This window comes from Lathyrus oleraceus, chromosome 6 (assembly GCF_024323335.1).
Source record: "Lathyrus oleraceus cultivar Zhongwan6 chromosome 6, CAAS_Psat_ZW6_1.0, whole genome shotgun sequence".
In the NCBI taxonomy this organism is placed as follows: Eukaryota; Viridiplantae; Streptophyta; class Magnoliopsida; order Fabales; family Fabaceae; genus Lathyrus; species Lathyrus oleraceus.
Genome location: NC_066584.1, coordinates 10,267,792 through 10,291,773, shown reverse-complemented (window position 1 = coordinate 10,291,773; position 23,982 = coordinate 10,267,792). Strand labels below are relative to the sequence as shown.

The window sequence follows — 23,982 nt, the reverse complement described above, 5'->3', positions numbered from 1 at the left end:
ATTTCCATCCTATTTATAGGTGAGTGTCATACCCCAAAATTTGCCCATTAATATTTCAAGACGTTTTTCAGGGCACCCCGACCCATTTTTACGGCACTGATCTTAAAGGAACGAAGGCTCACGAATGAAAATGGCCCAAACTGGCCTGTTCGCTACACGCTCGCCTAGTGATAACATGAAATTATATCATATTTTAAGGCTTAATTCAATTAAATTTTATCATCATTTATTTCAGGTCACTTTATATTAGTGGATATTACGCGGTATTTTCTTCCTATTTGTCTCAGGTGGCTTATTTGGAAACACAAGTAGAATTGGAGGAAAAGAGGTGCAAAAAGGAGGAAAAACGAACCAAATAGCAAGGCCCAGCCCAAAATACAAGAATTCAGGTATTGCACCTGTGACGAGCGTCACAGAGGCTGTGACGAGCGTCACGCCTTGCGCATCCCTGTGACGGACGTCACACATGGTGTGACGAACGTCACACCATTCCCCTACTTTTTGGGCGCCAGTAACGCCTCAGAGACTTGAAGAAACTTGAGGAATGTTGGGCCCTATATCCACGCGCACGTTGAAGACCTTTTGGCAACGGGTTGCTGAAGCATATATAAATAGCCACGAAGAAAACCTAAAAAGGGAGGCTTTTCCACATTTTGTTTCCTTTGGCCGTTTTGCTTTTGCATAGTTTCTTTTCCAGTAGCTTAGTCATTGTTTATTACGAGTTCTACACTGCTCCCCTTGCAATTTCCCATGCCCTTTTTAGCATTTAGTTAATTCTTTTCGCACAATAGTTTCTGCAACGGAAACTATTGTGCACCTTTTTACCGAATTTAACCTTACGTTAGGATCTAGTTTATTTCCTTCGTTTTAATTTGTTGTTTAAAGGAAACCCTGAAGGAAAAGCCGGCGGCACCGCTCAACTCAATCCGGCATCAACCCTAAGAGTGCCAATTCAAGGTTACGATTCAATTGCAAACAGGTTTGCGTTACTATCGCCGCTTTACGTTCCGAATTCCCATGTGATATTATAATTGAATTCATAAATATATTTGAGGTTCCGTATATAGACTTAAGTATGCCTGGATACCTTGAATTGTTGTAATGGATGCCGCTGTTTTTTCGTTCTGTTTTGATCTTTGCCCTTCTGACCTGTTTTATTATAACCATGCTTTGTTTACCTGATACTATTACTGCTTTGGTGCAACTCCTCGATTACACCCTGCTTTGGTATGCTAACCCGTTTGTTGAATTTTGCAAAGGTTCATATGGCCCAGGAAAAGGTTGCCGTTAGGTCGTCCACTTTATTTGTGGGGTACCATTGGGGAGGCTCACCCTAAATTGCCTAATTAATTTTAATGTGTTAATTTTAATAATTAATTTTAATGTGTTAACTTTAATAATTAATTTTAATGTAATTTTAATGTATTGATTTTAATGTGGAGGCTCATCCTAATTACCTACTTAACTTTAAAATATGGCCTTTAAATATGTGATCTTGGACCTCTCTTTTGCCTTACGCCATTACGGTATAACGGTCATGTCCCGCGAATGTGGGGATATACTTAGCAAAGACCCTTCGATTAAATCATCATGTCCCTTTAAAATAAATCATAGTCCCTCGGATGTTGCCTTCGAATATACGATTTTGGCCCTCGATGACCCTTCGGTGTAGCCTACGGTTAAATGATGATCGTCCCTTCGAAGGCTAAGGTATCCTTACAACTGTTGCCTTCAATGACCTATTGATGACCCTACGATGATCCTTTTACATCCAAAGGCTAAAATTACTTACTTCTCAATAGTAAGGACAGTTTTACCCTCATAAGGATAGGAAACGTTCATAACGACCTTAGGAAGGTATAACTCTCAATTGCTGGATCATAACCTAAAACATTTTCCACCCCTCACACTTTGCAAATCCTAGAAAATCACCACTTGGTATACATTCATACTAGAATCATTACCAAGTTATATTTTTTCCAAACCATTTTCAAAACTAAACGAGATAACCACTTTGTATACATTCATACGAGAATCATTACAAAGTTAAATTCTCTTTTTCAAAACATTTTCTAAACAATTCACCAACACTTTTCAGACAAAAATATAAGTGATCCAGCAATTAAGAGCCCATGGATAACCATGGATACAAAGGGTGCTAACACCTTCCCTTTGTATAATGTACCTCCCGAACCCAAAATCTATTGAGGTCTTTCCTGTTCTTTTCCACCTTTCCTTCTTGGATAAAAGAAAAGTCGGTGGCGACTCTTGCTATCCGCGACATTGCGATAAAAAGCAAATACACCAAGTCAGTTCACCGTATGACAGAACTGGCGACTCTGCTGGGGAATTTAAAAAGAGAGGTTACCTTAAAACAAGATCACTTATTTGAATTGTTTGATTTACTTTTAAGGGATTGCTTGGGTATTTTTGAGTGAAAGATCCTACACCCGGATCTAGTGTACTTTAGGTAAGTAGCAATAGATCATCACGACTATCCGGCGTATACTGGAATGGTTAAAATGATGGCTACGGTTAATGTGACACTTTGGTTGTCCTGATGTTCCTCATGTTACTTGAGGAAAAATTTGGCTTCCGCGTGGTGTCATCAAAGCATTAACCAGACTTTTAGAACCCTAATTGACCCATCCTGGCCATTAGAAAGTAGTGAGATAACTGACTTCGGTTCCGACTGGGGTTGGTTGAGACTCGATACTACACTCTTTGAGATTGGACTTTAGGGAAGCTTCGGTCAACCACTTGGTGTTGCACTGAAGTGGACTTAAGGAAAGGTCGATGATTTGAGATCCTTTTAGAACCCGGTTACTATTCTAGGACAGGTTGAACCAACCAAACTTCAGTGGGGAGGGTACTTACCTATGGAACTCATGCAAGCCTTAAAACCTAGGAATGATGGTTGTGTGACTTGCTTGTGCTTGTTATTTATTTAACCTCATAACATCATAACATCATAACATCATAGCATCATAACATATGCCATTTCAAGGACTTAGGGATTTAACTTTGCTCTGTTTTGTAAGGCTATGGCTCCCAGGAAGACCATCCGGATTAATCTTGTAGCAATCTCTCCTCAACTCAAGGATTTGGTGTCAGAACTCCCCGATCATGCTCAGTTCAACAAGAAACATGGTCATCTTCTCAACTTGGTTACCACTGGTTTCAAAGAAGATAGGATGAGAGTTTTATTCCAGTTCTTCGACCCTAAACATCATTGCTTCACATTCCCAGATTATCAGTTGGTACCTACACTGGAAGAATTCTCCAGACTGCTTGGGATACCTATCCTTGATCAAATACCTTTCAGTGGTTTAGAAAAGGTTCCGAAGTCTGAAGAAGTTGCCGCAACTCTACACATGACGAAGTCCGACATTGAAGCTAATTGGGTAACAAGGGGTGGAGTTAAGGGTTTACTTGCCAAATTCCTGGCAAATAAGGCCCGAGAATTCTTAAAAGTTATGAATGTCCGTGCTTTCGAAGACATCCTGGCATTGCTAATCTATGGCTTGGTGTTATTCCCTAATCCAGACCAATTCGTAGACATGAATGCTATTAAGATATTTCTCACCCATAACCCTGTACCTACCTTGCTGGGGGACATTTTGCATTCCCTCCACACTCGTACTATGAAAAGGCAGGGGACTCTCATGTGCTGCATACCTCTATTGTCTAGGTGGTTTATTTCACACCTTCCTCAATCAGTCTTGAAGAATGAGCAAAATCTGAAATGGTCTCAAAAGATAATGTCACTCTCCCATTCAGACATCTGTTGGTGTCCTCAGTTCAAGGAAAATGTTACCATCATTGACCGTTGTGGCGAGTTCCCTAATGTACCACTCCTAGGAATAAGAGGAGGTATTACTTATAATCCTGCTTTAGCTCTGCGACAGTTTGGTTGTGCTCGAAGAGATGGTCCACATGAAATGATCATCGAAGGCATTGTGTTCGACTATGACAACGATTCCCAAGGCCACTGTCAAAGATTTGTACGAGCTTGGGGCATGGTGAAGAGAGGTACGTTAGGACAGAAAAATTCTATTCCTATGGAACCTTATCTCAGATGGGTACGCGCCAGAGCTCGTGAACTTGTCATGCCATATCTTGCAATCGGACCTCAGATTGTCGAACCTGAAGCTGAAGGAGGTGCTCCTCAGATCATTCCTTATCCAGATATGCCTACCAACATTGAGGAACTAAAGAGATCCTGGATCCAGTGGAGAGAAGAAAGGGATACTTTCGAGACTCAGTTCGTCGCAGAAAGGAAGAAAGTGTTAGAACTTACCAGTCAGCTTAATGAGGAACGAAGACTCAATGCGTATCTTCGCCCAAAAAGAAGTCGCCCCTGGGAGACTTGAGCTTTCATTGTATTTTTATTATTATTCCTTTTGTAATGAACATTGATCAAAGAAATTAGCAATAAACATTTCTCTCTTGTTGGTGATTTACGCAAAGTTAAATTCCAAAAGTCCTTGAAAACATTTCATGCATTGCATCACATAACATAACACTGCATAACAGGTATTCTACAAGTTCAATGTTCTCACGGTCTTCATTGCAAACAGAAAAATGGATCTCGAACAAACTGTCAAAGATCTCCAGACTCAGAATGCTCAATTCAAGGAGATGATGCTAAGCTTATCCAAGGGGCAGGAGGAACTGAAGGCTCTTTTGTTCGAAAAGAAGAAAGACAAGAAAGCTGTGAGTTTCATTAACCCGGGAAGAAGGCGTAAAGGACAGGCTACGGGAATCAAATTTGGAATCCCGAATGGTCCAGAAGAGGGGGCGGAAAATGATTCAGAGGAAGAGGATGCTGATTTCTCCAACCCTGAGGATGATGATGAGAAGTACGAAAATGAACAGTACTCTCCAAGAGATGATAAGTACAAGTTGCTGGAAGAACGTATGCTAGCCATGGAGGGTCAGAAGGCGCCTGGTCTAGATTTCGAAAGTTTGGGTCTGGTCTCCGATGTGACCATTCCCCGCAAATTCAAAATCCCCACTTTCACTAAGTACGATGGTGCATCCTGTCCTCAAATGCATTTAAGGGCTTATGTGAGAAAGATTCAGCCGCACACCACTGATAAGAAACTGTGGATCCATTTCTTCCAAGAAAGTCTGTCTGGCACTCAGTTGGAATGGTATTATCAGCTCGAGAGCTCTGACATCCGCACCTGGACTGATTTAGCAACAGCTTTCTATAAGCAGTACCAGTACAATTCTGAATTAGCGCCTACTCGGCTACAGTTGCAGAATATGACTATGGGATCTAAAGAAAGCTTCAAAGAGTATGCTCAGAAATGGAGAGATCTGGCCGGCAGGGTCAAACCCCCTATGACTGACCGAGAATTAGTAGACATGTTCATGGGTACCCTAACTGGCCCATTCTACAGCCACCTACTGGGGAGTTCTTCATCAGGTTTCACTGAACTTATACTGACAGGTGAACGGGTAGAGAGCGGCATTCGAAGTGGAAAGTTACAGGCAGCTACTTCTACAAGCAGTAAAAAGTCCTACCATGGGAAGAATGAATCGAATGCTGTGTATGGTCAAAAGAATCATAACAAGAAAAATGGTGACCATGCCGTTGGAGCAGTGACAATCGCCGCCCCGCCAGCTCAAAACTTCCAGCAAAGACCAGACAGACCAAGAAGGCAGTTTACCAAGCTCAATATGACTTTAGCACAAGCACTGCAAAGTATGCTAAAGGTAAACTTAATCACTCTCAGAGGTCCTCCTGCAAATGTCAACACTGCTTCGCCTCGTTATAATCCCAATGCCAGGTGTGCATATCACTCCGATAGCCCCGGGCACGATACAAACGATTGTTGGTTGTTGAAGAACAAAATTCAGGACATGATCGACGCTGGGGAAATTGAGTTCGAGCCTCCGGAGACTCCTAATGTCATCACTGTCCCTCTGCCTAATCATGACAAGACTGTCAATGCTGTGGAGGATACTGATAGCGGTTGCGACCTGGATAGCTGGATTTTCCCAACAATTGGTGACGGACTCAATAATCGGAAGGCTGAAGACATTATCCCGATTTCCTTTAGTCAGGAGTAATTGTTATTGCTATTTTTGTGGTTCAAAGCATTGTGTCTATGCCCGGGGCACAATAGCTAATTTGTTAAGGGTTTTGTCATTTTCATAAGCATATTCATATTCAATAAATCAATGGACTTTTTGCATTCAAATATTGCGCTCTTTATCTTTCCTGTCATTTTTTTTAAACAAGCTATGTTTTCTTGCACACACTCACGTAACAAATCGCGTATCCATATTCACTCTGGATCCTGTTGATAATAGTTCTGCTACTGTTCATTATGACTTTGAAAATCCGATCTACCAAGCTGAGGATGGAAGCGAGGAAGATTGTGAAGTCCCTGGAGAACTTGCCCGACTACTGCAAGAAGAAAAGACTATACAGCCGCATGAGGAATCAATTGAAATTGTAAATCTGGGTACTGAAATAAACAAGAAAGAAGTCAGAGGTTCGTGGGGCACTCGAATTACATTGCCCGATTCATCCCGCACTTGACTGCTACTTGCAAACCCCTCTTCAAATTGCTAAAAAAAAAAAAAATCAAGAGATGGTATGGAGTGATGAATGGCAAAATCAAGAAATATCTCCAAGAACCTCCAATTCTAATGCTACCAGTTGAAGGAAGACCTCTAATCATGTATTTGGCCGTGTTAGAAAATTCAATAAGGTGGGCTGGGGCAACATGACGAGTCTGGTCGAAAAGAGCATGTCATACACTGCCTTAGCAAAAGGTACCGACTGTGAAACAAGATACTCACGGCTCGAGAAAGCTTGCTACGCTTTGGCCTAGGCTGTTCGCCGACTAAGATAGTCTATGTTGAATCATACCACTTTATTGATTTCTAAGATGGATTCTATCAAATATCTACTTGAGAAACCTGCTGTCTCCTGAGAGAGTTATCACTGATAATGGTACTAAACTGAACTCTACACGCAGTTCAAAATAAAGCACCATGACTCTTCTCCGTACCGGCCAAAGACGAACGGCGCCGTGGAGACTGCTAATAAGAATATCAAGAAGATCATACATAACGTATAAAGACTGGCATGAGATGTTACCTCTTGCTCTTCATGGTTGCGTACTTCGACCGGGGGCAACTCCGTTCTCTTTAGTCTATGGAATGGAAGCCGTTTTACCAGTGGAAGTTCAGATTCCCTCTCTAAGAATTATGAAAGATGCAGGCTTAGATGAGGATGAACGGATTCAGACTCGACTCGGTCAGATAAATTTGATTGATGAGAAGAGACTTGCGGCTGTTTGTCATGGGCAGGTATATCAGAAGCGCATGACCCAAGCATTTAACAAAAAGGTCAAGAGACAGGTGTACCAACTTGGCGCCTTGATGATCAAGCGCATCATCCTACCACAAGGTGATCCCAGGGGCAAATGGACTCCCACATACGAAGGGCCATTTGTAGTTAAGAAGGTATTCTCTGGTGGAGCCATGATACTTGCTACGATGGATGGCGAAGAGTTCCCGCATCCTGTGAACGCGGACATAGTTAAAAAATACTACGCATAAAAGAGACCCGCTAGGTCGACGTACCTAGGCAAAAGTAAGGGCATCCCGACGAACCAAAAGGGTTCGGGCAAAAATTAGGGATAAACATATAAAGACGTACACCCGGCAAGTCGAAAACCTGAAAAGGCGGCTTGAGCAAAAAAGGGTATCCCGGTGGACTGAAAACCTGAAAAGGCGGTCCAGGCAAAAATTAGGGATTAAAGCGTATGACTATGCCTCATTCTCTGTCTGCTTCAACCAAGTTCAAGGGACTGAACAAGCCAATCACTTCTATCCGACAATAGGTGATGAGATGCTTGAAGACATAATGACAGTAGTGGAATTAAAATCAATAGGACTTTTTCTGCATAGCTTTCTCTTTGTTTGCCTGACAATTTCCTCTTACTAGGATTTCTGTCTCCTTGTACTCAAATTGCCTATTTATAGGCCCTCTTTCAAAATCAATACAATTTCATTTCCAAAAAGATGCTTTTGTTTTACCTTTTCTGTTTTGTTTGCGTAAACGTCCATTGATTTACTTTGAATTGATTTATGCACTTGAATATGATCAATGTTTACCAAAAATGCATGCCTAGAATAGTAATAGCAATTACTACACGACTTCAGGATCGAGGAGAAGGTCTAATCACGCTTCCCAATGAATCCGTTGCTAATTTGATTCCCCGGCAACGCCAGTTATTCCCCAGAAGAACTTGGCATCACTAGACTGGTCATCTCTTCTACCCCCAGCAAGGCTCTGTTGAATACCTCTGCCATCAGATAAAAGTCAAATACCCCTAGCTAAGGAAGGGTCATCAATACAAATATCTCCGACCAGAAGACTGAGATTTATTTCCCCAGTAGAGTCCCCTGGAAGAACGTTTCAGACACATAGTGCATTCATTACATCATTTCACATCACATACCTACATACAATTTTCGTTCCGCATCATATACATTACATCATTTCATAACATATACATGTATACAATGCTCTCATTTATTCCAGACGCATAATTCACTCATTACATCATTTCACAGCAAACGCATGCATACAACATTTGCATCTCATGCATCATGACATGGCATGAAGCTAACTTTATTTTTCAGGTCAATTATCCTCCTGATACAGTCAAAACAAAGGTCCATTCAGACGGACATCTTTATCAATTACATTCAAGATTCAACTATATCCCTCAGATACCGCCTAGCGTACGGTATATTCCGAGGTGTAGTCTAGCGTACGACTACTTTCTCCTTCAGATACATCTTTCAGATATACTCCATGTCAACACTCATTCTGACATCCTTCTAACGATGGCGTCTATGAGCTCATCCCAAATATTCATTGCAAATACAGCATACACAAATACTATCAGATATGGCCTACCGTACGGTTCTTTCTGATTCAGCCCAACATATGACTCCTTCCACTCAGATACGATCTAACGGACGATCCATTCTGATCTTCAACTATCCCAACACGGTCTAATGTACGACCCAGTTGGACCTTCACTTCTCAGGTACTGCCTAGCATACGGTCCATCCTGATTCATCTCAACACATGACTCCTTCAACTCAGATACGATCTAGCGTACGATCCATTCTGACCTTCAATAACTCAAAGACAGTCTAATGTACGACCAAGTTAGACCTTCAAATCTTCAAATACCACTCAAATACAGTCTAATGTACGACCAAGTTAGACCTTCAAGTCAGATTCTGCAAATACAGTCTAATGTACGACCAAGTTAGACCGTCAAATCCTCGGACAACTCAGATAAGGTTTAACGTACGACCAAGTTAGACCTTTATCTCCTCAGATGCTACCTTCAGACAGGTACATTTCTGAACGGTAGTCTAGTATACGACTACTCCCTTGCTCAGGTGCTACCTTCGGACAGGTACATTTCTGAATGGTAGTCTAGTATACGATTACTCCCTTACTCAGATGCTACCTTCGGACAGGTACATTTCTGAATGGTAGTCTAGTATACGACTACTCCCTTGCTCAGGTGCTACCTTCGGACAGGTACATTTCTGAATGGTAGTCTAGTATACGACTACTCCCTTACTCAGATGCTACCTTCGGACAGGTACATTTCTGAATGGTAGTCTAGTATACGATTACTCCCTTACTCAGATGCTACCTTCGGACAGGTACATTTCTGAATGGTAGTCTAGTATACGACTACTCCCTTGCTCAGGTGCTACCTTCAGACAGGTACATTTCTGAATGGTAGTCTAGTATACGACTACTCCCTTACTCAGATGCTACCTTCGGACAGGTACATTTCTGAATGGTAGTCTAGTATACGACTACTCCCTTGCTCAGGTGTTACCTTCGGACAGGTACATTTCTGAATGGTAGTCTAGTATACGACTACTCCCTTGCTCAGGTGCTACCTTCGGACAGGTACATTCCTGAATGGTAGTCTGGTATACGGCTACTCCCCTTGCTCAGGTGCTACCTTCGGACAGGTACATTCCTGAATGGTAGTCTGGTATACGGCTACTCCCTTGCTCAGGTGCTACCTTCGGACAGGTACATTCCTGAATGGTAGTCTAGTATACGACTACTCCCTTGCTCAGATGCTACCTTCGGACAGGTACATTTCTGAATGGTAGTCTAGTATACGGCTACTCCCTCTTCAAGCAGATTCGGCCTAACGGACGGCTCATTCTGCAACTCTGAAACGATCTAGCGTACGATCCATTCTGATTTTTCATCCTCGGCAAAGTCATCTGCCTAACGAACAGCTCACTCTGGTACTCAGATATGGTCCAGTATATGACCCATTCTGATCCCTTATCCCCAGCAGTATATAGCATACTCTGATTCCCCAGCGAAGTCAACAGCATGATGGGAGATTCACTATACGGTCTAGTGTATGACCCGGTATGACATCCATGTCTTCAGACATCGTCTAGCGTACGACGCAATCTGGAAATCTCCTCATCAAACTACCTGGATGGCATCTTTAAGCCCATCTCCACCAAGACTAATTGGCAAGTGCAAATTTTTGGGGCATTCTAGTGCTCAATAATCTTTCACCTCCAGACCACGAACGGCACATACCATTCTAACTCTCTCGGTTCAAGAATATTGAACAGGGGCAGCTGTCATACCCCAAAATTTGCCCATTAATATTTCAAGACGTTTTTCAGGGCACCCCGACCCATTTTTACGGCACTGATCTTAAAGGAACGAAGGCTCACGAATGAAAATGGCCCAAACTGGCCTGTTCGCTACACGCTCGCCTAGTGATAACATGAAATTATATCATATTTTAAGGCTTAATTCAATTAAATTTTATCATCATTTATTTCAGGTCACTTTATATTAGTGGATATTACGCGGTATTTTCTTCCTATTTGTCTCAGGTGGCTTATTTGGAAACACAAGTAGAATTGGAGGAAAAGAGGTGCAAAAAGGAGGAAAAACGAACCAAATAGCAAGGCCCAGCCCAAAATACAAGAATTCAGGTATTGCACCTGTGACGAGCGTCACAGAGGCTGTGACGAGCGTCACGCCTTGCGCATCCCTGTGACGGACGTCACACATGGTGTGACGAACGTCACACCATTCCCCTACTTTTTGGGCGCCAGTAACGCCTCAGAGACTTGAAGAAACTTGAGGAATGTTGGGCCCTATATCCACGCGCACGTTGAAGACCTTTTGGCAACGGGTTGCTGAAGCATATATAAATAGCCACGAAGAAAACCTAAAAAGGGAGGCTTTTCCACATTTTGTTTCCTTTGGCCGTTTTGCTTTTGCATAGTTTCTTTTCCAGTAGCTTAGTCATTGTTTATTACGAGTTCTACACTGCTCCCCTTGCAATTTCCCATGCCCTTTTTAGCATTTAGTTAATTCTTTTCGCACAATAGTTTCTGCAACGGAAACTATTGTGCACCTTTTTACCGAATTTAACCTTACGTTAGGATCTAGTTTATTTCCTTCGTTTTAATTTGTTGTTTAAAGGAAACCCTAAAGGAAAAGACGGCGGCACCGCTCAACTCAATCCGGCATCAACCCTAAGAGTGCCAATTCAAGGTTACGATTCAATTGCAAACAGGTTTGCGTTACTATCGCCGCTTTACGTTCCGAATTCCCATGTGATATTATAATTGAATTCATAAATATATTTGAGGTTCCGTATATAGACTTAAGTATGCCTGGATACCTTGAATTGTTGTAATGGATGCCGCTGTTTTTTCGTTCTGTTTTGATCTTTGCCCTTCTGACCTGTTTTATTATAACCATGCTTTGTTTACCTGATACTATTACTGCTTTGGTGCAACTCCTCGATTACACCCTGCTTTGGTATGCTAACCCGTTTGTTGAATTTTGCAAAGGTTCATATGGCCCAGGAAAAGGTTGCCGTTAGGTCGTCCACTTTATTTGTGGGGTACCATTGGGGAGGCTCACCCTAAATTGCCTAATTAATTTTAATGTGTTAATTTTAATAATTAATTTTAATGTGTTAACTTTAATAATTAATTTTAATGTAATTTTAATGTATTGATTTTAATGTGGAGGCTCATCCTAATTACCTACTTAACTTTAAAATATGGCCTTTAAATATGTGATCTTGGACCTCTCTTTTGCCTTACGCCATTACGGTATAACGGTCATGTCCCGCGAATGTGGGGATATACTTAGCAAAGACCCTTCGATTAAATCATCATGTCCCTTTAAAATAAATCATAGTCCCTCGGATGTTGCCTTCGAATATACGATTTTGGCCCTCGATGACCCTTCGGTGTAGCCTACGGTTAAATGATGATCGTCCCTTCGAAGGCTAAGGTATCCTTACAACTGTTGCCTTCAATGACCTATTGATGACCCTACGATGATCCTTTTACATCCAAAGGCTAAAATTACTTACTTCTCAATAGTAAGGACAGTTTTACCCTCATAAGGATAGGAAACGTTCATAACGACCTTAGGAAGGTATAACTCTCAATTGCTGGATCATAACCTAAAACATTTTCCACCCCTCACACTTTGCAAATCCTAGAAAATCACCACTTGGTATACATTCATACTAGAATCATTACCAAGTTATATTTTTTCCAAACCATTTTCAAAACTAAACGAGATAACCACTTTGTATACATTCATACGAGAATCATTACAAAGTTAAATTCTCTTTTTCAAAACATTTTCTAAACAATTCACCAACACTTTTCAGACAAAAATATAAGTGATCCAGCAATTAAGAGCCCATGGATAACCATGGATACAAAGGGTGCTAACACCTTCCCTTTGTATAATGTACCTCCCGAACCCAAAATCTATTGAGGTCTTTCCTGTTCTTTTCCACCTTTCCTTCTTGGATAAAAGAAAAGTCGGTGGCGACTCTTGCTATCCGCGACATTGTGATAAAAAGCAAAATACACCAAGTCAGTTCACCGTATGACAGTGAGTCAAGATGGTTTGCTATTGGTTCAATCCAATTCAATACTTCATCTCATTTTGGTTCATTAATAAATATCTTCTCCAATCTGAAATGCATAACATCAAGAGTAGGTCCGGTTTTCAATAGAACCGGTTCAACCGTCCGGTTTAGTTTGGTTTTTAAACACTAACTTTTTTGTCTCTAATTTCAGGGGCAAAAGTGGAAAAAAGCTTTCTTCATCTTCCTTCTTCGCAAATTTGAGAGGAAAATCGAGTGTTTCTCTCGCAGCTGGTTCTCTCTTATGTATTTCTCTCATACCAAACACACCCTTTCTTCGCAAGTTTGAGAGTAGTTTCACAATTTCATGAAAATTCGGCAAAACAATTACGTTTTTTCATTATTGATTCAATTTGTTAAACTATGATATGATATGATCGAAACCCCATTTTCGTGAAGAATTCCGATTCCGATCGATTTTGAATCGCGATGTATCAGTGGCGGAAGTTCGAATTCTTCGAAGAGAAGTACGTTGCAAATCGCATGATTCCAGAGGAACAAGAAGAAGATGACACCACTGTGAATAATGATGAGAGAGAGAAAAAGGAGAGGAAAATCGAGTGTTGTTCGAGTGGAAGGGGTAAGGTAGTAACTGGTTTTGATGATGGGACCGTTTGCTTGTTCGATCGAGGACTCAAGTTCAATTATTCTTTTCAACCTCATTCTTCTTCTGTTCTCTTTCTTCAACAGCTCAAGGTTCTTTCAGTTTTTCAATTCCTTCAATTTGTGTTTTTTTGTTGCTGTGGGAATTTGATAGTTAGTTACACTTTGATTGATTGCTTCATTTTGGAATTGTTTGTTTTGAGTAAATGGGTATTTGATTCTGATTGGTGATTTTTACTTGTTTTAATTTGAGTATCTTTTGATTGTTTCATTTTTTTCCTTGAGAATATTGCTTCATTTGTTAGAATTATCCAAAATCCCATTTTTCATTGTTGGTATTGTGCGAATTGGTGAAGGAATTCCATGGTTTAGTACCAAGACCGTCTTTGAGGGTGTTCAAAGGGGTCTCATAAATTATTTACATGCCTAAATCGGGGTTAAATAGTGCCTCTATTTAGTTTGTCATGGTTAAATTGCAGCTAACTTATAAGGTCCTCCAAAAACATGAGAAGACTCTGTTTAGTACCATATAGTACCATATACATGTATGTGTGTGCGCCTAGATGAGTGCCTATGTTTTTGGCTTAAAAGAAAGGATTCGTGGACTTTTTGTAGTTTAAATGTTTTCCAGCATCTTGATTTGAACTTAAAACAGTGTGCTTTTGTTTGTTGATTAACCAGCAACGCAACTTCCTGGTAACGATTGGGGAAGATGAACAGCTTGCTGCCCAGCAATCAGCTCTGTGCCTGAAGGTTTTTGACTTAGATAAGATGCAATCTGAAAGTACGAGCACAGCGAGTCCGGATTGTGTTGGGATATTGCGTATATTCACTAATCAGTTTCCCGAGGCAATGGTAATGACACTGCTATGCATGCTTGTTACTCTTTATCCGTATGGTAATGGTAAATCTGGTTATTAATATAGTTTGATTATTTCTACCCCTCTTTTTAATGATTTTTGAACGACGGCGTACTGCAGATTACATCTTTTATTGTCTTAGAGGAAGTGCCTCCTATACTACTCATAGCTATTGGCTTAGACAATGGTTCTATTTACTGCATCAAAGGAGATATTGCACGGGAGCGTATCACCCGTTTCAAGCTTCAGGTGGAAAACCATTCAGACAAAACTCTTTCCTCAATCACTGGTCTTGGGTTTAAGGTTGATGGTCAATCACTTCAGTTGTTTGCGGTAACCCCAAATTCCGTGAGCTTGTTTTCATTGCATGATCAACCACCAAGGAGGCAAACCCTTGATCAGATTGGATGTGGTGTAAACAGCGTTGCAATGAGTGACCGTTCTGTATGCAACCTTTGTTCCTGTCTCTCAATATATTTTTATATATTATCGTATGCATATCCTTGCTGAATGCTAAATGTTTATGTATGTTAACATGAACAGGAGTTTATAATTGGTCGGCCAGAGGCAGTATACTTTTATGAAGTTGATGGGCGTGGTCCTTGTTGGGCTTTTGAAGGAGAAAAGAAATTGGTAGGATGGTTCCGCGGATACCTTTTGTGTGTTATTGCAGATCAAAGAACAGGAAAGCATACTTTCAATATCTATGACCTGAAGAATCGTTTAATAGCCCACAGTGCACTGGTTAAAGAAGTTTCTCATATGCTCTATGAGTGGGGTAACATCATACTCATAATGAAAGACAAATCAGCTTTATCTATTGGGGAAAAGGATATGGAAAGCAAGTTAGACATGTTATTCAAGAAAAACCTATATACAGTAGCAATTAATCTTGTTCAGACTCAACAAGCAGATGCTGCAGCTACTTCTGAAGTTCTGAGAAAATATGGGGATCACCTATACAGCAAGCAAGACTATGATGAGGCAATGTCCCAGTACATACATACTATTGGTCACCTTGAACCTTCTTATGTGATACAGAAGTTTTTGGATGCTCAAAGAATCTACAACCTCACAAATTACTTGGAAAAGCTACATGAGAAGGGTCTTGCTTCTAAAGATCACACCACACTTCTATTAAACTGTTACACCAAATTGAAAGATGTTGAAAAATTAAATCTATTTATTAAAAGTGAAGATAGCATTGGGGAACTTAAGTTCGACGTGGAAACAGCAATCAGGGTTTGCCGTGCTGCCAATTACCATGAGCATGCAATGTATGTTGCAAAGAAAGCAGGGAGGCATGAATGGTACTTGAAGATCTTGCTTGAAGATCTTGGTAATTATGAAGAGGCCTTGGAATATATTTCTAGTCTTGAATCAAGTCAAGCAGGGATGACAATAAAGGAGTATGGTAAAATTCTAATAGAGCACAAGCCGCTGGAGACAATTGAGATTCTCATTAGGCTTTGCACAGATGAGGGTGACAAAAGAGGACAGTCAAATGGTGTGTATGTGTCTATGTTGCCATCTCCTGTTGATTTTCTCAGCATCTTCGTTCATTACCCTCATTCCCTTATGGGTTTTCTTGAAAAATATACCAACAAGGTGAAGGACTCACCTGCTCAGGTGGAGATTAACAATACCCTGTTAGAGTTGTATATATCCAATGAATTGAACTTTCCCTCAGTATCACAATCTAACGAGGGTTCAGATTTCCTTAATGGAGCATCAGAAAAACTTTCAAATATAAGTGCCCAAACCAATGGAACTATTGCTGATCAAAAAAGTTCAGAAAAGGAAAAGGGTCGTCTTGAAAGGCGTAAAAAGGGTCTACACATGCTTAAGAGTGCATGGCCGCCAGAGACAGAACACCCGCTTTATGATGTTGATTTAGCCATTATACTATGTGAAATGAACGCATTCAGAGACGGGCTTTTGTATTTGTATGAAAAGATGAAACTCTATAAGGAAGTAATCACTTGCTATATGCAAGCGCATGATCACGAGGGATTAATTGCGTGCTGCAAAAGACTGGGTGATTCAGTAGGAGGGGATCCATCTCTTTGGGAAGATGTACTCAAATATTTTGGTGAGCTTGGAGAAGATTGCTCGAAAGAAGTAAAAGAAGTTTTGAATTACATTGAGAGAGATGATATTTTGCCCCCGATAATTGTCCTTCAAACTCTATCAAAAAATCCTTGCCTCACACTTTCTGTGATCAAGGATTACATTGCACGGAAGCTTGAGCAGGAATCAAAGATGATTGAAGAGGACCGACAAGCTATTGATAAATATCAGGTTAGATCTTTTTTTTCTTAAGCACATGGTTTGATCTTAACTTTATTTGATAGCTTACATATATGTCTGTCCGTCCTTCCAGTGCATATAACACACAACCATTTTCTTTTCCTGATATTGTTATGTTGAGAACAATATAGACAAAAGTATGATGGTTTCCATACAATAGTCATAGATAGTGGATTAGACTATGGTTGTTATGAACAATTTTGACAAAAGTGTGATGATTTCCCTACAATAGACACCGATAGCCGATAAGACTATGGTTTAGTTATGAAGAAGTCCAGCAGGAATGTTACTTGAGAATTGAAATGGTTCTCCATTAAAAGCACTGATATTGAAACAGTAGAAAAAATTATTAACCAAAAAGAACCAGAGGCATTTTAGAATTATGTGACTAACATGAATGATCCAAAATCATATGGCTAGCAGTACCTTCAACATTTATCATTGTTGTTTTGAAACTGTTTCTTATCCCTCTATATCTAAAAGACAAAATATACATTTTAACATTGTATCTTTGAACTCGGATTCAATTTGGTCGTCCTAGATATGCAGTTTAGTCCATTTCCTATCTTAGAAAGGTCTAGCCCTCCTAAATTGTTGTTTGGCCTGTCTTCCATCAACCCTATCTCTAACTCCTGATGCAGTCTGTCCTTGTCTTGAAATTCAGATGTAATCCGACCTTGGTCTAGAATGGATGAAAAATATTTCTTAGTACCATTATGGCCTTTTAGAATAGTTTTCAGTATCACAGGGATCGCTTGGGGATGGTTTCCATATTCTTTTATTTGTTTCCTTATTTAATTAGGATTAAGAGTCTACTATAAATATACACAATAAGTGTTTGATCTTTTGTAACTCATGCAACGCGGATTCCATCACATACATTTTTCTCTTCCTTAAACTGTTTCTGATACTGTCGGATTATTTCCTTGTAATTGAATATGAACAGGATTTTGGATATTGAACAAAAAATGGATATTGGAATTTGTCATGCTTAAGCAAAGGAATGCAAGACACTTGGTTCAAAATTTTGAGCATTGACCATTAGGTGATTCTGGCCATTTAGTGTGAAGCAGACATAGTATTCTGCTATATTCTGCAACTCCATATGTTAAAAAGCATGCCAAATGTTTATAACTCGCATGAACTGAATTTTGCCACCCATATCTCTTTTAGTTCCTGTTGAGGATGCAGATTAGTGTTTAGGGATGATAAATTTATAAACACAAAGATTAGTCTTATTAGAAGTGACAATCTCTTTTAGTTAATAATTTGTTAGTAAATATTGCTCAAACAATCTTATATACCTTTTTAAAATATCCTTGCATAATGCGAGTTGGCAGTGCTAACCGCACTATCTTAGTTATTTGCTATTTTCCCTGTAAACAGCATGGAAGGATTTTTATGAAGTATTCTCTCTGTGCAGGAAGACACGCAGACTATGAGGAAGGAGATTCAAGATCTTAGGACAAATGCAAGGATTTTTCAGCTTAGCAAGTGCACGGCATGCACTTTCACCCTAGATCTTCCCGCTGTGCACTTCATGTGCATGCACTCATTCCATTTGCGGTGCCTTGGTGATAATGAAAAAGAATGCCCCGAGTGTGCCCCAGAATATAGGTCTGTATTAGAGATGAAAAGAAATTTAGAGCAAAATTCTAAGGATCAGGACAGGTTTTTCCAGCAAGTTAAGAACTCCAAAGATGGGTTTTCTGTCATTGCCGAGTATTTTGGAAAAGGGATTATCAGCAAAACAAGCAATGGATCCACTTCGGGTCTTAGATCTGGAAATGCATCATCCAGCAGTGGCTTCTGAGGTTTACTATTAATGCCAGTCACTTTCAGCTTTTTGCTTCTTTCAATACTAAAAAGTTGGTTCCTAAATGTTGGATGAGTCTGATTATTTTCAGGGTTTTCGAATTCTCCATTATTGTTGCTTGTTATCCAGCCTCCATGTTCTTGAGTTTATATATTTTTTTCGTAATGTGCTGGGTGTTATATGTTGTATATATCACCCAGGAATGGATCGGCCCATTCATCAAGAGAAGTTTCTGAATGGTCATTTGGTTGTAGTGTTGGCCAGAGTATCAAATTTTTTGAGAGGATATGAAGGTACTGGTTGTGTGGATCTGCACAGAAGAAGGAAATGTTATTTATTGTTAGGTTTGTTGGGTCCAAATTCAAATGATACTTTTCTTTTCCTTGTTCTTAAGTGTAATATTCTGACAGATTTAAATCATGCAGACGAGGTTTTGATTTGTATTCTTGCATAGGCCATGAGAAATAATAGTAACAATTTGAGCTCTTTTTGTGTTGGTCAAAAGCTTTTGATTTTTATTGATTTGATATCCATTTTTTTATTGTGTTAAAAGTTACCTTACTTGCTTTGTATTTATTCATCTAGAAAGATAAATTGATCTTCTACCCTGTGCTACATAACCATTTGCCTAACTTACTTCTGATTTTGATTCATGTCAGAATATTTTGTCTAACAAGATTTTTAAACCCTTGATGCTGAAAGTTCAACCTTATATTAAATTGATGAAAGTCTTATGCAGAATTATTAAAAAATTATATAATTTTTATTAGCATTTTGTGTTGCCTTGATTTCAGTCTCCATTATCGGTGTGAAAGGATGGATTTAGTCATGTATTGTCTTAGAGTAACTCGAACGTTGGATTTTTCATGCAGTGCTTCAGTGTGGCAAATAAAGCAGATGGTTTCCTGTTGATTGGAGTTGGCCAGACTGTCCAACATAGCAATGCAACGGTTACTTAAATAAAATAATAATACAATTGAAAAAGTGGCTGAGCAACGGCTATTTTTTTTTTTAACATTTTGGTTGATTATAAATAGACCTATTTAAAACATTTTACACAAATTTTCTCTCACTTTTATTTTCTCACAATTTCATCATTTTACTCTTAATTTTAAAATTTTCTCTTACAATTTATTCTCATTAGTTTTTATTTGACAATATATTTTATCTAAATTTCCATCTTTTTACTTCAAAATTAATATTGTTTAGGCTAAATGGATTCTAATCAATATAATTTTCAATTTCATGCAAAATTATCATAATCCTAACCTTTAAAATTTTCAATTCTCATCGATGCCAACAAATTCCGCCGCATTTTTCCGTCACCAAACAATCCAAATATGTATTATAGACCTCAAATAAATACATTTTTCCGGCATGAGTCGGAAATACCGATTGAGTTAATGTCCGGATGTCAAGTTCCACCATTTTCACCTCAAGTTGGTATTGAAAAAGAAGAAATGTGTGTCGTTAAAAAAAATCTCGAAAGGTATTTACAAGGGAGTTCATCAAAAAGTTGGAAATTTTTTATTAAGAATCGCTGCCAGTTATAACCAGTATCGTGGGCAGTTGCGAGAAAAGCTACATGGGCAATTAAAATGTCGATGGCATCGAATAAATGGTTTGGTTCAAAAGTTTGTTGGGTGTTACAAACAAGCTGTTAATGGAATGAAAAGTGGAACATCGGAGAAAGATATATTGACCGTTGTACATGCTTTTTTTACTCAGGATGAAGGTGCACCAATCAATCTTGAGTATGCATGACGATTGTTAAAAGATGAACCTAAATGAATGGGAGCATCGACTGGAAACTCTTCAAAAATAACAAAGACTTCTGCTAGTGGGGCACACTCTTCATCGTCTAACCTAGAGACACCTTCAAGTTATGAGTATAACTCATCATCACCAATGGAGCGTCCAATGGGACAACAAGCAACAAAAAGGAAGGGTAAGGCAAGGGAAAATGCCAATGCGCCTGAATTTACTTCTAATATTGTGCAAGATACATGGAATAAAAGAGTAGCATCAATGAAAAGACTAGCTCAATCTAAGGAGGAAGAGATAGAGTTTAACGCAATGAAATTCATCACGTCAGACACTTTTACAATGAATGATAATCAACCGAGTGTTCATGAAAAATATTGTAATAAGCTGAAAGCAAAATATGCACTTTAGTTAGGATGAAAAGTTGTAGGATTTGTTATGTATCAATACTTATGTAAAATGGTCATTAGTACCACTTTAACTTATAAATATTATGTTGGTATTCAAGCTAGCCATTATTCAAATTAGCCGTTATTCAAACTAACCATTATATATACCATCACTTTTCTCATTATTTTCTCATTCTTCTATCATTTTTCTCTCATTCTTCACTCACTTTAATGGATTCAAACAATTCAAATGATCTTAACAAACACTTTTGGGACTTGATTGAAGAAGAATTTATGGACAACACTGATGAAGAACTACTAAAAGTCAATGCTCGAGAAAGAAGGTCAATCTGGATGTTCCTCTAAGACAAAGAGAAGAACAGTGATAGATCGAAGTCGTGAAGAAGAGCATAATCGATTATTCAATGATTACTTCTTGGGAAATCCAGTATACACATATGTTCAATTCCGAAGAAGGTTCAAAATGCATAGGCATGTGTTTCTTCGAATTGTAGACGCTCTTGGAGTTCATGATGAATATTTCCAAATGAGGATCGATGCAACTAGTAAAATGGTTATTTCACCATTGCAAAAATGCACATATGCTATTCGTGTGTTGGCATATGGGTCTCTCGCTGACATTATAGACGAATATGTTCGAATCGGTGAAAACACTTCAATTGAGTGCTTAGAAAGATTCGTTCAGGGCGTGAATGTTGTATTTTGGACAGAGTATTTTAGAAAACCAAATAACAATGATGTTGAATATCTTTTACAAATGGGAGAGTCACGTGGCTTTTCAGGTTTGTTGGGTTTCATTGATTGTATGCACTAGGAATGTAAAAATTGTCCTGTTGCATTAAAAAGACAATTTTGTCGAGGTGATCATGGTAAACCCACAATCATGCTTGAAGCAGTGACATCACAAGACTTATGGATTTGACATGTATTTTTTAGTATTGCAGGTTCAAACAACGACATTAATGTGTTAAACCAATCTAATGTGTTTAACGATATTTTGGAAGGACATGCTCCCACTGTGCAATATACAATCAATGAGACACAATATAATATGGGGTATTATTTAGTGGATAGTATATATCTCGAGTGAGCTACATTTGTCAAGACCATTTCAATGTTGTAGGGAGAAAGAGAAAACTATTTGCACAACATAAAGAACCAGCTAGAAAGGATGTGGAACAGACATTTGGAGTGCTCCAATTTTGATTTGCAATTTATACGTGGCCAGTGCGTGCCTAACACATAGAAACTCTCAAGCATACCATATATGCTTGCATCATATTGCACAACATGATTGTTGAAGATGAACAACAACTCAATGATTTAACGATCATCATTTGAATGTTGCAACAAGACTACAAAAAAGAGAAGTTTTCGTGAAAAAAAAGTTCATTGCCAACTTCAAGGAAATCTAGTCGAGTATATTTGAGAATGTTTTGGACAAGAGGATGATGAAATTTAAATTTTAATAATTATGTGATGTTATTTATTTTTATTATTTTCAATTATATGTCATGAAATTAATTTTAATTATCATTTTAAATTTTAAATTTAATTTCAATTTTATTTATTTTAAATAATTCATTTTAAATTTTAAATGTAATTTAAATAAAATAAAATATAATATAAATGGTCTTTAGAGTTGTATCATTGGATTAAAAATTGAAGGAGTTATTTCAAGATAAGATAAGATAATAGTAAAAGAGTTGTTATTAGCTTCCACATTGCCATGCTTCAGACTCATCGGAACTCGAGTATTTGAGTTGTCTTTATTATTGTAGTCTTCAATGCCTTCTTTATATTGGGCATGAACAAGTTGATTTAATTTCACATTTTCTAGGAAACGTGACCTGTTTAGTGTTTATAAACCACATGCCTCATTGTTGTTGCTGTGCATAGATAGGCGAGCTTTATTTGTTGTTTTTGTTTTGTTTTCACCAGTCACAAAACAAAAGATACCATCTACCTTGTGCACTGTGAACTTATCCACAAATTTAATGGAGAAAACAGTTCACATTGCCATTGTTCCAGGTCCTTGGTATAGCCATTTAGTCTCTATCCTTCAATTCTCCAAGCTACTTGTTCAACTCCATCCAGATTTTCATGTCACATGTATCATTCCCACACTTGGCTCACCCTCCACTGCCTCAAACTCATTCCTTCAAACTCTTCCATCAAACATCACCTACACTTTTCTTCCACCTGTCAACCCCAACCACCTGCCACAAGGATCTACCTTAGAAAGCAAAATCCAGCTCACAGTGACACTCTCTCTACCATCTTTACATCAGGCTTTGAACTCTTTGAGAACCCCCCCTGTGGCACTTGTGGTTGATTCTTTATGTGCTGAAGCTCTAGATTTGGCTAAGGAACTCAACATGCTGTCCTATGTTTACATGCCTCCTGCAGCCACCACTTTGTGTTACTACTTCTATTTGCTCAAGTTGGATAAGGAAACATCATGTGAGTACAGGGATCTGCCAGAGGCTATTCAAGTACCAGGTTGTGTACCAATCCATGGTAGGGATCTCGTCGACCAAGCTCAAGATAGATCAAGTCAACCTTACAGATTCTTACTCCAACGTCTAAACAAATTCTTCTCTGCTAATGGGATACTTATTAATAGCTTCCTAGAAATTGAAAAAGGTCCTATAGAAGCATTGATAGAAGGAGAAAGTGGCAACCCTGCGGTGTATGCTGTTGGACCCGTTATCCAAACAAGAACAGAATCTGATTATAATAGTAATGGCAAGGATTGTTTGACATGGTTAGATAAACAACAACCTTGTTCAGTTTTGTATGTTTCTTTTGGGAGCGGTGGCACACTTTCACAGGAACAAATTGTAGAGCTATCTTTGGGTTTGGAGTTGAGTAATCATAAATTCTTATGGGTTTTCAGAGCACCAAGTAGTTCAGCGAGTGATGGACATCTTTCAGCACAGGATGATATCGACGCGTCAATGTTTTTACCGTCCGGGTTCTTGGAGAGAACCAAGGAGCAAGGAATGGTTATTCCGTCATGGGCACCGCAGGTTCAAATCCTTAGTCACAGTTCAGTTGGCGGGTTCTTGAGTCACTGTGGTTGGAATTCAATTCTTGAAAGTGTGATGCATGGTGTGCCACTAATTGCATGGCCTCTGTTTTCTGAACAGAGAATGAATGCAGTTTTGCTGAGTGAGGGTCTAAAAGTAGGACTG

General features: G+C 39.1%; 3 protein-coding genes and 1 pseudogene across 3 annotated transcripts in view; all 4 read left to right on the top strand.

Annotated features, from left to right (window-relative positions):
* Window positions 1-13,163: 13,163 nt before the first annotated feature.
* Window positions 13,164-19,107, top strand: LOC127090948 (vacuolar protein-sorting-associated protein 11 homolog). Its single transcript, XM_051029425.1, has 5 exons — window positions 13,164-13,718; window positions 14,307-14,480; window positions 14,606-14,929; window positions 15,029-16,786; window positions 18,219-19,107. Exons 1-5 carry the CDS (start codon window positions 13,452-13,454, stop codon window positions 18,606-18,608), a joined length of 2,913 nt encoding a protein of 970 aa, XP_050885382.1. The 5' UTR covers window positions 13,164-13,451; the 3' UTR covers window positions 18,609-19,107.
* A 1,295-nt stretch (window positions 19,108-20,402) lies between these two features.
* Window positions 20,403-20,786, top strand: LOC127093650 (uncharacterized). The gene has a single exon (XM_051032586.1). The coding sequence runs from the start codon at window positions 20,403-20,405 to the stop codon at window positions 20,784-20,786; it is 384 nt and encodes a 127-aa protein (XP_050888543.1).
* Window positions 20,787-21,092: 306 nt separating this feature from the next.
* On the top strand, window positions 21,093-21,991 carry LOC127093649 (uncharacterized; annotated as a pseudogene).
* A 470-nt stretch (window positions 21,992-22,461) lies between these two features.
* The window catches only part of LOC127093026 (hydroquinone glucosyltransferase), a 1,780-nt gene continuing 259 nt past the window's right edge, over window positions 22,462-23,982 (top strand). The window contains exon 1 of the mRNA XM_051031924.1: window positions 22,462-23,982. This exon is cut by the window's right edge and continues 259 nt beyond it. Within this exon, the coding sequence (XP_050887881.1) occupies window positions 22,783-23,982 (1,200 nt within the window). The 5' untranslated portion in view covers window positions 22,462-22,782.